At 42.9% G+C, this 13,729-nt stretch overlaps 1 protein-coding gene across 3 annotated transcripts in view; it reads left to right on the forward strand.

Annotated features, from left to right (window-relative positions):
- The window catches only part of DUSP26 (dual specificity phosphatase 26), a 32,724-nt gene extending 20,942 nt beyond the window's left edge, over window positions 1-11,782 (forward strand). For all 3 annotated transcript variants that reach the window (XM_040414391.1, XM_040414389.1, XM_040414390.1), the window contains 3 exons: window positions 5,497-5,668; window positions 7,228-7,439; window positions 11,371-11,782. In XM_040414391.1, coding sequence (XP_040270325.1) covers window positions 5,505-5,668; window positions 7,228-7,439; window positions 11,371-11,564 — 570 coding nt within the window. In that variant the 5' untranslated portion in view covers window positions 5,497-5,504 and the 3' untranslated portion in view covers window positions 11,565-11,782. The remainder of the gene's footprint in view (window positions 1-5,496; window positions 5,669-7,227; window positions 7,440-11,370) is intronic.
- Window positions 11,783-13,729: the final 1,947 nt, after the last annotated feature.

A 13,729-nucleotide genomic window follows, 5' to 3' on the forward strand; every position in this document is an offset into this window, starting at 1 on the left:
TCTGAGCTGTGGTCTAGACTGACTTCTGCACTCCACACTAGATCAGGTTACACTGACTTTCCCTTCCTTGTCTGGCCCTTATATAAACTAGGGCTCCCTAGCTCCCTCTAATGCCTAAGAGCTGGAATGACACCCCTAGCCGGCCTGTAAGTGCAAGTTTCAGTGACAGGGAAATACACACATTACATTACATTTTATAAAACTGGCATACAACAATTTCCCCATAATTAGGAGGGACGACAGCACACCAAGTGACACTTTGGTAGTGACGGGTATTACAACTCCCGTACACTACATTAGACACGGGCGTAGCTATAGGGTAAACAGGGGAAGCTGTTGCTTTGGGACCCGAACTCAGAAGGGGCCCATCCAGGAGGAGAACTGAAAGATTTTATTGTCAGGGCCCCCTTGACAGTATTATATAATGACATTATATACAGTGACACTGTAGGAAACGGACAGAGCGGCTGCCAGGCTTTGTCTGAGAGCACGATCTTGACTAGCTATGGGAGTAGTGCCTGCACAGGAGTCGTGAAGAAGTTACTAGGGAGGGGGCCCCTTTCAAAAATTTGCTGTGGGGCCCAGTCATTTCTAGTTACATCCCTGCCTTTTAGAGTTTATTTGAGCAATATGGGGATAAATATAAGTAGGGGAGGGTACACTGAGTGATGTATGGAAAAAGGGTTTTAGTGGCCAAATGGAAAATATGGGTTAACCATAAGCCGACCTTCATCAGCGTCAATTTGAATTGAAGAGTAGAGATGAGCGGAATAGGCAATATTCATTTTCACGATATTTCCAGAATTTTTCACATAATATTCGCAATAAATTCACGAATTCTAGAATTCGTGATCTCCAGTCATTATTTAATAAGTTATATAATATCGGCACTAATGATGCGCATATTTTTAGCGCAATACATGCAACTTCACATTTTATCAGGTCTGAGTAGATATTACTGATTGTTGTGACATCACAGCACTATGTCTGTAGCATGTATGTATGGACAGCAGAGAAACAGTAATCCCTATCACACTACCTAACACCCTGCACTGGAATCGGCTACACTATATCACTATCTAACCTACACTGACTATCTCCCACTAACTATCTGTATTATATATATGAGCTAACTATCTATCTAATGTAATTGGATAAGGAATAGGATCCAGATGAAAGCACAGAGCACAGCAATGTCACTGTTCTCTCTCTCAGAACTGCAGAAAACTGCAGAAAATGGCTGCTGGGGAGGTTCTTATATAGTAAAGGGTTGGCAACTTTCCTATTGGTTGCTAGGGATGTTGCTAAGCTTTTACAAATATATTGCAGCCTTCTCATTGGCCCACAAGCAAGAAGGAAGGTTACTGATGAAAAAGAAATCTAGAATATTCGCAATTACAGATATATAACACTCTATTCTACATCTTCGCGAATTCTCGAAGTGCTGTTATTTGCAATAAAAATTAGAATATTCGCGATCAACACTACTGAAGAGCGTCCTGTGACGTCACAAGAGCTTACTGGAGCCTGGAGAAATAAAAAACCAACGCGTTTCGGAGTACCAATTATTAGAATGTAGCAGAGTTTCACTTTACTACTGAAATAGACAAGTGAAGACAATGCTTTAGTATCACAGCAGCCTCTGTGGATTCAGCGCAGTCACACGGGCACCCGGGCCCCTGACTGTGATGCTCACACCCTACAATTAGGGATTCAGCACAACAGAAGGCTGGGAGACCAAAGAGATGTCATTTTTCAGCACATAAACAACCTTTCTTCACAGCGTTTTGCTGAGAAATGTATAGAGATCTGTTATTACAGAGACAAGCTCAATTGTTCCCATGGTTATAGAAGTAATGCAGCATTTTCAGCACAAAACACAACCATTTGCTGACTTGGCTTCTAGGTATGGCAGCTTTATTCTATTTTGCTGTTATATAAATTAACAGGCAAGATAATGATCTGCTAGCATTTAACTTGAAAAAGGGAAACCCTGACAGAATACATTAGGCCTCAATTCTCTGATAGACTCTCACAATTCTATGCACAATTGGTCTCCTCCAGAAGGAAGAAAACTGTCTAGTGCCACCTAAAGGTAGTGACCTTCAAGGCAGTGCCACGACGTCATGCTAAAATTGTACCGTTAGTCATAAGTGGCCTTGCAACATTTTTGGATATTTTGTGCTGATCACAAGGCCATTTGGACGTTTTTCTTCTATAGGGAATTATTAAAGAGGACCTTTCATCAGTTTGTACTTTCTAAAATCAATACCTGGCACTGTAGGCCTCGATTAGGAGGATGAGATATAGCTATTTTGTTTCTGATCCGCTGCTCCGTTGTGTTGCTGTTGCCCGCTTCTGTTTTACCACCCTGTATGCTAATCAATATCATCGGTACACAGAGGAGGAGACGGGCGTGCTTCTTAAAGGACGTCTCCTTCTCCCCGGCTGTGGTGCAGTCCAATCACAGCCATTGAGAAAAAACAGCTCCCCTTTTCCCTGGCTGTGACGTGGTCCGCTGCGATTGGACCACGCCACAGCCAAGGAGACGCCCATTGACAAACGCGGCTGTCTCCTCCTCCCTGTAACTATGCTATTGATTAACATACAGCGCGGCAAAACAGAAGGGGAAAATAACAATATCGCCCAATCTTGGCCTACAGTGCCCAGTATTGATTTTAGAAAGTACAAACTGATGAAAGGTCCTCTGTAATGTTCAGGTGCAGTAGTTGTAATACTATGATTTTACCATGACTTGCGGGCTATGCTGTGTATCCCCATTGCACTCTAAAATTAAAGGGGTTGTCGAGGATTTTTTTTTTGCTTGTTCACTTCCAGCAGTATCTGTAAAGAGATCTATACTTACCAGACTTTCTGACAATCTGCTTTCTCATACAGTGGGTAGATGAAATCAAAATAATATCCTGCTTATCTGGTGCTTGGTCAGCAGGACCTACCACCACAACCAATCCACCAGACCCCGTTACCCAGGGGCGTAACTACCATAGCGGCAGACCATGCGACTGCTATGGGGCCCAGGGCAAGTCTAAGTTGGGATTATTCCCTTTTCTACTGAGGGTGAAAACTTGGTCAGGACTCTACCCTCTAAAGGAACAACTTTTAGCAAATGAGGCAGTGGAAAAATGGCCCAAGGGTCATTAAAAAGGGTTTAGGCAGAAACCCCTCTGTCCTCTGTGGGGGGCCTGGTTTGATCCTTGCTATGAGGCCCTTACTTCTCTATGTACACCACTGTCCTTACCAATTGCACTTGTTTGAACTCCCTGGAGTTGGTATCTGGAGACCTGCATGGAGTAAAGTATGACACAGCATTCCCTGCCCAGTCTTACACTGTCATTGTCACAGTGTGTAGGGTTCAAAAGGGATGACGGTAGAACAATTATATACTGTTCGAGAGAATTACATGGGTTGTCAAGCCACCAATTTTTTATTTTATTTTTATTTTTTAGAAGAAAAAACTCTTAGGAGACATTCACACTGCAGGTTTTACAACAGAATTTCGGAACGGAAAGCCACCCCGACATTTCACCAAAGACGCACCTGCAGCTGCGTCCTTTCTGCCTCCCTTTCATTTCAATGGGAAGTAGTGCTGGAGATTGCGGAGCGCCGGCTTAAAGTGTATCTGTGTATGGGAGGTATCGTATCTACTAATCTTTATTCACTAACTCGGGAAGAACTGACAATTAGAGAAGGAGCCTGAGAGGGAAAACTGCAAAGATCTGTAATGGTGATTAATAGTGCTATCACTCATGTACACAAACATGACAGCTTGTTCTGAAAAGTCATTGGTTTAACCCCCAGGGGAGCTGGGTCTCACAGGATTACATGGAAGACAGCACGATGCCTATGGAAGGCATCAGGCTGCCTTCCCAGCCAACAAGGACCCAACAAGGACATTGCACATGACAATGAGCGCTGACCGCTGCATAGCGAGGGTTAATGTGCCATAATCAGTGTTTTCACCCATGCAGGGGCCCTGCTATCATTGACTGCTGGACCCCTGCTGCTGATCGGGCGGGTGCAGCTGTGTGTGGCACTCCTCTAGTCTCCTTTCTTGAGGATACATTACTTCCGCAAGAAGCCTTAGGGCGAAACAGCTTTGGGAAGAGGACGCTGCAGAGTCGGTCTGTAATCCATAGCGGCAGACCATGTGACTGCTATGGGACAAAGGGCAAGAGGGGGCCCAGTTGGGATTATCCCCTCTTCTACTGGAGGTGAAAACTTGGTCAGGACTCTATCCTCTAAAGGGACTTTTAGCAAATGAGGCAGTGGAAAAATGGCCCAAGGGTCATTGAAAAGGGTTTAGGCAGAAACCCTTCTGTCCTGTGTGGGGGGCCTGGTTTGATCCTTGCTACGGGGCCCTGACTTCTCTATGTACACCACTGTCCATATGTAGTTGTTATATGCTGTGTAATGACATTATCCCCATATCACTATGTTTAAGTTATTCAGTTGGCTCCTTTGAGCTTTTTATATGATTGTTAGTGTTGGGTGCACAGTAATTTACTTGATTTTTGACATATGGGGATTTGTGGAGACTGACCCTACTGCGCCCATTATGTCCTCTTTTGGAGTATCAACTGCTGCTATACATATGTCGATGTATTTTTTTGTATTGAATAAAGCTTATTTTTTATAAATTTATGGAGGTATTTTTGTACTGGAGCCAATAAAAAAAAATTTATAAGGAGAGAGGCAAAAACAATTCGACAATTTTTTGTTGTTTGGGTCTGTTTTTATGATGTTCACCATGCGGTATAAATGATATATAATAAAGAATATAAACATGATAAATGATATAATGGTGTATGATTATGGCAAAAACAAATTGATATCTTTTTTTATTTTATGTCTTAGTAGTTAATAAATAAAGTAGGCCTCCGGCTGCCATGACAGCCTATTAGCTTCTCATGGTCACATTGTGACAGAGGGACGAAAATGTACATCATGGATCATTAACAGACAGCTATCCACGACCTACATTTTCATTAGGTTCATGAAGGGGTTAAAAAGCACCAGTCGTGGCAACTCTTCCTAGAACTGTGTTGTGCCATTTGTGTTACCATTCCCCTAGGGGGGAAGCACTGTGGACACTTGCTCTGACCACTGTACAATGGACAGAGCTGTTCAGTTGTGGCACATACTCTACAACAACTAATTGGGCTGTCAAACCCTAGCCGATCACATATTGATAGCCTATCCTCTAGATAGGCCATCATTGTTAAAATCTGGAATACCCCTTTTAAGGACCTAGGGAGGCTGGTTTTTGCTGATCGGTGGAGTGTCAGACCTCACCATTACGATATTGATGACCTCTGCTGAGGATAAGTCATCAATATCTGGAGCCTGGAGAACCCCTTTAACTTCCCAATGTGTAAAGCATTGTACATGCAAAAATGTTACTTAGAATTTTTTTAACATACCTAAATTTCAGAACGATATAAACTGTTACATTAACCCTTTCCATTCACGTTACAGAGACCATCATGACTTCGAGATATTCTTATCGCAGCTCATTGCTTAGGGGACCATTACAACGAGCTAGCCATCCAATATTAAATGTGTATGAACTGGAAAAGATTCTGCATACTGGGAAAACTCTACGGAACCATGCGGATGAGGTGTGGCCAGGACTCTTTTTGGGAGATCAGTAAGTGATACTAACGGAAGTGTAATATATAGAGAATACACACTTTATTACAGGACATTGAACAGTGCAAACATATCCACCAATGCAGCCTAATAGGTAGAGAAGCTCACCTAGTTTGTGAAACGTGAATTCAGGGAATTTATTTCTCTCCGGATCCCTAGATGTTATCTATAGTCTAATTACTCTTATTTTATTCGTTTCAAAATTCCTTCATATGGCGAGAGCTGTGTGTGGCATTCCTCTAGTCTCCTTTCTTTAGGATACATTCTTCTCTTTCTTGATGGACCCATTTCTGACTTTAGCTTAAAAAAACTGCATCAAAAACTACAGTGTTTTTTTATTATTGTATTTTACTCATTTTTTTTTTTTTTATTATTGGCCTTTATTAAAAATTGTCACAAAGGGTTAACCGTTTTTCTAGCTGTGTGACTGGTGCTTCCACTTTGTGCCAATGTAGAATCTGTGTCTCTGCTATCTAACCTATCGTGGAATCGCTTTAAATGATCAGAAGTCCAGACTTGAAAGCCAGTGATTTTGGTCATTTAATAAACATTATCTCCTAACTGAGAGGTCATAAATACCTATTTAAGCCACATTATTATCAGTAAGATAAGAACTGAGCTACAAATGAGTGTTTATAATGTCAGAGAGCAGAGATAAGGAGTCCGTCTGCTCCTGGTCTGACAGAAAATCCAAAGGGTACTACTAGAGCATCTCAGCTCTGTACAGAAAAGAGGGCTCCATATTTTTAATAAAGACCAATGTAATACAATGTACAATGTAATAATAATTTTAAAAAAATTGCACTCAAAGGTGTATATAGCCTTTAAAGGGGTTTTAGACCTTTCATGAAACCAAAGTATGGCATGCATATGGGTAAAAATAGCAGTGTCACTTACCTTTCAAATAATTCCTGCTGTTCCCTAAATCCTGAAAAATATGATTCTGATTTGCAAGAAAATCCATGGCAAAAATTCTAAGCTCGCCCATGGAAAGCATATCTAGAAGTGACAGTGTATAACTTCATTTTTACTACAAATACTGAATGTATTTGATGTTGTACGTTTTCCTTAGTAAAAGAAACTTTGATATGCTTTATTCTGGCCTCATTACTCAATACTGTCTTTCCACTGCACCGACCCCCAGGGAGCATTGGCCTGAGAGAATACACGGGACAAAACAATTCATCAGGGCCACTACCACTCCCATCTTCTCATTGCTTCTCCCTGTGCTCGCTGCACTTCACACGACAGAATATAAGCCAAAATCCACATTATATCTTCAATTTCTGAACATAACCTTACATAGTCACCCACTGAACCTTTTTACTAGCCCTGACATGCCACACTTGACACATGACCCAGTCCCTGGGCACATATGTGACATGCCATCCAAACTAATATCACTGCTGCGGACAGCGATTACTACAATTTTACATTGTAAGCTGCAGTTTAATTATAAAATGGCTCCTATATTAGCACCATATATCTGTGTAGAAGTAGAATTCTATTCATTATCAGATATTATTTTTTGAGAGGCTTTTCTTATTCTGAGTCCAGGGAGATGGCGGCCAATAAAGTTGAACTACATCGGATACGCATCACTCACATCCTGAACGCTATACACAGTCGCTTGAGAGGAGGAGAGGAGTACTACAAAGGAATGCACATTTTATACATGGGAATAGATGCTCAGGACTGCCCGACGTTTGATATGAGTGTACATTTCTATCCAGCAGCAGATTTCATTCACCGGGCCCTAAGAGAAAGAGGTAAGAGACTGGTGGAGAAATATTCTTTACTGATCACTGGCAATGCCGGGTGGCAATCTCTACAGGAACAATAATAGTTGTCACTAGAGTTGAGCAAATCTATTTCTAAACTAATCAAATCTGTCTCAAATTTCCCAAGAATTTGGATTCTAGCTGAATCCAAATCTTTTACAATTTGATGTGGATGAATCCCTGAACAAACTCGCCTAAACTGAAATATGACATTCTGCAGCATTACAGTCATCTTAAAGAAGTTATCTGATGAGTAATGTAAAAAATGAGAATCGCATATGATACAGTACATGACAATCTCTTTCTAACAAAGCTAGGACCAGCCCTGTACCTCACATGGATCCAGAGATCTCCACCTTCATTGCTTTGCTAGATTTATATCAAGATGGCAGCTCAAGGGGAGGACACTCTCCCAGGGGGTGCATCCTTTCTGCTGCAGCTGGTGGCAGTGGAAGGATGGAACCGAGCCTGTGTGTCCACCTCAATGAGCTGGACAGAGAATTTAGAAAAAGGGCAAACAGCAGGTGGCGCTATACAGATAGATTTTATTGAATAACTCTGTGGCTATAGTAAACGTTTAATTACATGCAATTACAAAAGTATTCAGATCCAGTTGCTGGTTTGAAAAATGTAGAGTATTTTTCACAGGACAACACCTTTAAGATCCTAACCATAGTGATAAATAATTCTGTACCCAAAGGTGTTTTTTCCAAATGCCTTTATAGTGCCAACATATTCTGATGCATTGTGCAAAGATTGTCACCATTCTCATCGGTCCTTGTCTCTAATGGGTCACATTCTACTTTCTTTATCTTTGGCACATCAGGGATAATTTCATAGGAAGCCAATTAACCTATCGATATGTTTTCAGAGGTTGGGAAATTCTCTTTAAATTATTATATTTTCATTATCACTAAATGAGCAACAAGTCAACGTCCTGGACCTTCACTACAGTCCAAAGTATCAGGATAATGTTGGCATGGATATTTCAGTAAACTTTGTCAAATCTGAAACAGTTCCTATAGATCAGGGGTGCACAACCTTTTCTGGTTGGGGGCCCCGTTGTCAGCCTGAGCCAATTCCAAGGCCCGAAAATAAAACTTAAAGGGGTATTACCAACGGAAATACTATATTTATCGCATATTGCACATACAGTATATATCATTAATGTCTAGTTACACTTCTAGTACTACCATCTATTGGGAGGATGCATGAAAGATACAGTGAGGAACAGAAGTATTTGAACACCCTGCGATTTTGCAAGTTCTCCCACTTAGAAATCATGGAGGGGTCTGAAATTCACATTGTAGGTGCATTCCCACTCTGAGAGACAGAATAAAAATATAATAATCAGGAAATCACATTGTATGATTTTTTTTATAATTTATTTGTCTTGCACTGCTGAACATAAGTATTTGAACACCTGAGAAACAGCAAGAATTCTGGCTCTCAAAGACCAGGTTACTGTGCATTTAAAAAGTCTACCTCTACTCCACTGATTAATCTAACTTAGTAGCACCTGTCTGAGCTCTTTAAAGACCCCTGTCCACCCCACAGTAAGTCAGACGCCAACTACTACCATGGGCAAAACCAAAGAGCTGTCAAAAGACACCAGAGACAAAATTGTGGACCTCTACAAGGCTGGAAAGGGCTACGGGGCAATTGCCAAGCAGCTTGGTGAAAATAGATCAACTGTTGGAGCAATTGTTAGAAAATGGAAGAGGCTAAAGACGACTGTCAGTCTCCCTCGGACTGGGGCTCCATGCAAGATCTCACCTCGTGGGGTATCACTGATGATAAGAAAGGTGAGGAATCAGCCCAGAACTACAAGGGAGGAGCTGGTCAATGACATGAAGAGAGCTGTGACCACAGTTTCGAAGGTCACTTTCGGTAGAACACGTCATGGTTTCAAATCATGCATTGCACGGAAGGTTCCCCTGCTCAAGTCATCACATGTCCAGGCCCGTCTGAAGTTTGCCAATGACCATCTGGATGATCTAGAGGAGGCATTGGAGAAAGTCATTTGGTCAGATGAGACCTAAGTAGAACTTTTTGGTCTAAACTTCACTCGTCGTGTTTGAAGGAAAAAGAAGGATGAGTTGCATCCCAAGAACACCATCCCTACTGTGAAGCATGGGGGTTGTAACATCATGCTTTGGGGGTGCTTTTCTGCGAAGGGGACAGGACGACTGCACTGTATTAAGGAGAGGATGAATGGGGCCATTTATTGGGAGATTTTGAGCAACAACCTCCTTCCCTCAGTCAGAGCATTGAAGATGGGTTGTGACTGGGTCTTCCAACATGACAACGACCCGAAGCACACAGCCAGGATAACCAAGGAGTGGCTCCGTAAGAAGCATATCAAGGTTCTTGAGTGGCCTAGCCAGTCTCCAGACCTAAATCCAATAGAACATCTTTGGAGGGAGCTGAAACTCTGTGTTGCTCAGCGACAGCCCCGAAACCTGACAGATCTAGAGGAGATCTGTGTGGAGGAGTGGGCCAAAATCCCTGTTGCAGTGTGTGCAAACCTGGTCAACAACTACAGGAAACGTTTGACCTCTGTAATTGCAAACAAAGGCTTCTGTACCAAATATCAACACTGATTTTCTCAGGTGTTCAAATACTTATGTTCAGCAGTGCAAGAGAAATACATTTTTTAAAAATCATACAATGTGATTTCCTGAATTTTTTTTTTTTATTCTGTCTCTCAGAGTGGGAATGCACCTACAATGTGAATTTCAGACCCCTCCATGATTTCTAAGTGGTAGAACTTGCAAAATCGCAGGGTGTTCAAATACTTCTGTTCTTCACTGTACATGTGAGCAGCCACAAGACATAGACATACATGTCTGTTACCAGATTGTTGGGGGCCGCACAGAATGGTATCTAGGTCCGCATGTGGCCCCCGGGCCACAGGTTGTGCACCCCTGCTATAGATAGTTGTTGTCTTAGTGCTTAAGAGAGTACTGGGGCTCACTACAACTGCCAACCACTTGAGTCTTAATAAAAAGGACCCCCGACATTCTTAGGGTATGGCCACACGGTCAGGTCTCCTGATGTAGTTTTGGAAGCCAAAATCAGGAGTAAATCATAAAAGAAGAGAAAGTATAAGGCTACTTTCACACTAGCGTTCGGGACTCCGCTTGTGAGCCCCAATGCATTCTGAGTGGATGCGGATCCGCTCAGAATGCATCAGTTTGGCACCGTTTGTCCTCCGCTCAGCAGGCGGACACCCGAACGCTGCTTGCAACGTTCGGGTGTCCACCTGGCCGTGCGGAGGCAAACGGATCCGTCCAGACTTACAATGTAAGTCAATGGGGACGGATCCGTTTGAAGTTGACACAATATGGCTCAATTTTCTAACTGATCCGTCCCCCATTGACTTTCAGTGTAAAGTCTGGACGGATCCGTCTGAACAACTTTCACACTTAGAATTTTTTCAAAACTATAATGCAGACGGATCCGTTATGAACGGATCCAAACGTCTGCATTATAGGAGCGGATCCGTCTGTGCAGACACCAGACGGACCCGCTCTGAACGCAAGTGTGAAAGTAGCCTTAAGCACAGACACGACGACTCCTCTTTTTTTGAATTCACTCCTGGCTTTGGCTTCCACAACTGCATCAGAAACCTGACCATGTGGCCGTACCCTTAACATTTTCATTATCCACAAACAAGTAAGAACAGAAAATCTAAGCTTCTTTATGCTGTTTTATGTGTTTTATGCGATGACTTTTTTTTATACTTTTTGTTTATAAGAAAGAGCCCATAAGATAAGTCAACTCGTACATCTGGCATGTGTGTACTTTTATTAGAAAAATTTATTGGAACTGCTATTTAGACCTATGGGATAATATGCACAATATTAGAATTGTTTGGAATGATTCGCCTGATACTGTATGTTGTTTACCTTCTTAGGCAAAATCTTGGTCCATTGTGCAGTAGGGGTGAGCAGATCGGCAACGCTGGTGCTTGCATATCTCATGATTTACCACCACATGACTTTGGTTGAAGCAATTAACACAGTAAAGGATCGAAGGGGAATCATCCCTAATCGTGGATTTCTTCGTCAGTTACTGGATCTGGACAAAAACTTGAGGGGGAAATGCTAATGCATAGCTATGTACGTCATCCAACCAGGAAACAATTGGCCTTCTTTACAGACAATCTTAGTATATATTCCGGGACTATACAGCTTGTTATGGGTTTCTTCATGCTACATGATGGGTATATCCTTACCTTGGGTGGTTTTTCCATATGTAAATTGGTTTTGATAGGGTTAATACTTGAAAATAAAGCAGACCTTACAGCACTTATATTAGTACTTTTGTGCCACTGGTGCCTGCCTGTCCTCTGTCGTTTATGTTTACTTTCCTTACGTCAAGACATCACATCATAAGGTGGTGGGGCTCTACTTTAATCATGTAATGTTTCATGGCCTTTATGGCATCACATGCAGAAGAGTCTATATCTTGGAGAATGGTCACTTCTTAGTAAAATGACAGGTGCACTGGGAATATTACCAACAAGATGTCCATTAGGAATTTAATTAGCGTGATCCCAAACCAAAACTCTTGCTTGGTGGTCTTACTATGGACATTTGACTCTTTACAGCCTCATTCACACGTCAGTGATTTCCATCAGTGAATGTGAGTCAAAACCAGGATCCTCCACAGGCATAAGGTAAAGGCCCCTTGCACACAAACGTTCTGCATCCGTTCCACGCAATTTGCGGTCCCCAATGCATGGGCAACGTCCATGCGGCGTTCGGAGCGGATCGAGACCCATTCAACTTGAATGGGTCTGTGATCCCTCCGCACTGCAAAACAATAGAACAAGGTCTACTTTTTTTGCGGTCCGGAGGCACGGACGGAAGCACTCCGTAGTGCTTCCATTGGGGTTCCGATCCATGCTTCCGTTCCGCATCCGTGATGCGGAGTGCACACGGCCCGGTGCCCGTGTATTGCGGACCCGCCGTATGCGGGTCGCAATCCGGCCAGGGGCACACAACGTTCGTGTGGAAAAGGCCTAAGGAAAAGATCTGCTCCTGTTCTGTATATAGAGGTTCGAAGACGATCAGATACCGCTGTAGTTCCGACCATAAACGATGATGACCGGCGATCTGGAGGCGTTATTCCCATGACCCGCCGAGCAGCTTCCGGGAAACCAAAGCCTTTGGGTTCCGGGGGGAGTATGGTTGCAAAGCTGAAACTTAAAATAATTGATGGAAGGGCACTACCAGGAGTGGAGCCTGCAGCTTAATTTGAATCAACACGGGAAACCTCACCCGGCCTGGACACGGAAAGTATTGACAGATTGATAGCTCTTTCTCGATTCTGTGGGTGGTGGTGCATGGATGTTCTTAGTTTGTGGAGCGATTTGTCTAGTTAATTCCGATAATGAACAAGACTCCTCCATGATAACGAGTTACGCGACCCCTGGCGGTGAGGATTGTGTTGACCAGACTCTTGGATAGTGAGACTGGACTTGTAGGTGAGGGCCTGCTGGTGAGCTGACCCTTTAAAAAATTATATGCGAGGGCCTGCTGGTGAGCTGACCCTGTAAAAGATTGTAGGTGAGGGCCTCATGGTGAGCTGACACTCTAAAAAATTATATGCGAGGGCCTTCAGGTGAGCTGAACCTGTAAAAGTTTGTAGGTGAAGGCCTGCTGGTGAGCTGACCCTGTAAAAAATTATATGGGAGGGCCTGCTGGTGATCTGACCCTGTAAAACATTATATGCGAGGGCCTGCTGGTGTGTTGACCCTGTAAAACATTGTAGGTGAGGGCCTGCTGGTGAGCTGACCCTGTAAAACATTATATATGAGGGCCTGCAGATGAGCTAAAACATTATATGCGAAGGGCATATATGCGAGGGTATTATATGCGATGAATAAGCATGCTGATATGATGGAAGAGGAGGAGGATGAGAAAAGGAAAATTCAACCATATACCCTTGTTTGTGGTGGAAGGGGTGCATGGGAATACAGTGTATTCAGTACATTATAAACAACACATTTAAAGTGCCTTTATGTTCATCAGCTTTCCTCTGGTGGAGTCGAGAAGTCATGGTCAATCCAGGCCTTTTTATAAGAGTCAACCGGTCAGCATTTTCAGTTGACAGGCAGATACGCTTATCTGTTATTATGCCACCAGCAGCACTAAATACACGCTCAGAAAAAACGCTGGCAGCAAGGCAGGCCAGCACCTCCAAGGAGTAGAGCGCCAGTTCATGCCACATGTCCAGCTTGGATACCCAGTAGTTGTAAGGCACTGAGG

The sequence above is a fragment of the Bufo bufo genome, chromosome 1 (assembly GCF_905171765.1).
Source record: "Bufo bufo chromosome 1, aBufBuf1.1, whole genome shotgun sequence".
NCBI classification, from domain to species: domain Eukaryota; kingdom Metazoa; phylum Chordata; class Amphibia; order Anura; family Bufonidae; genus Bufo; species Bufo bufo.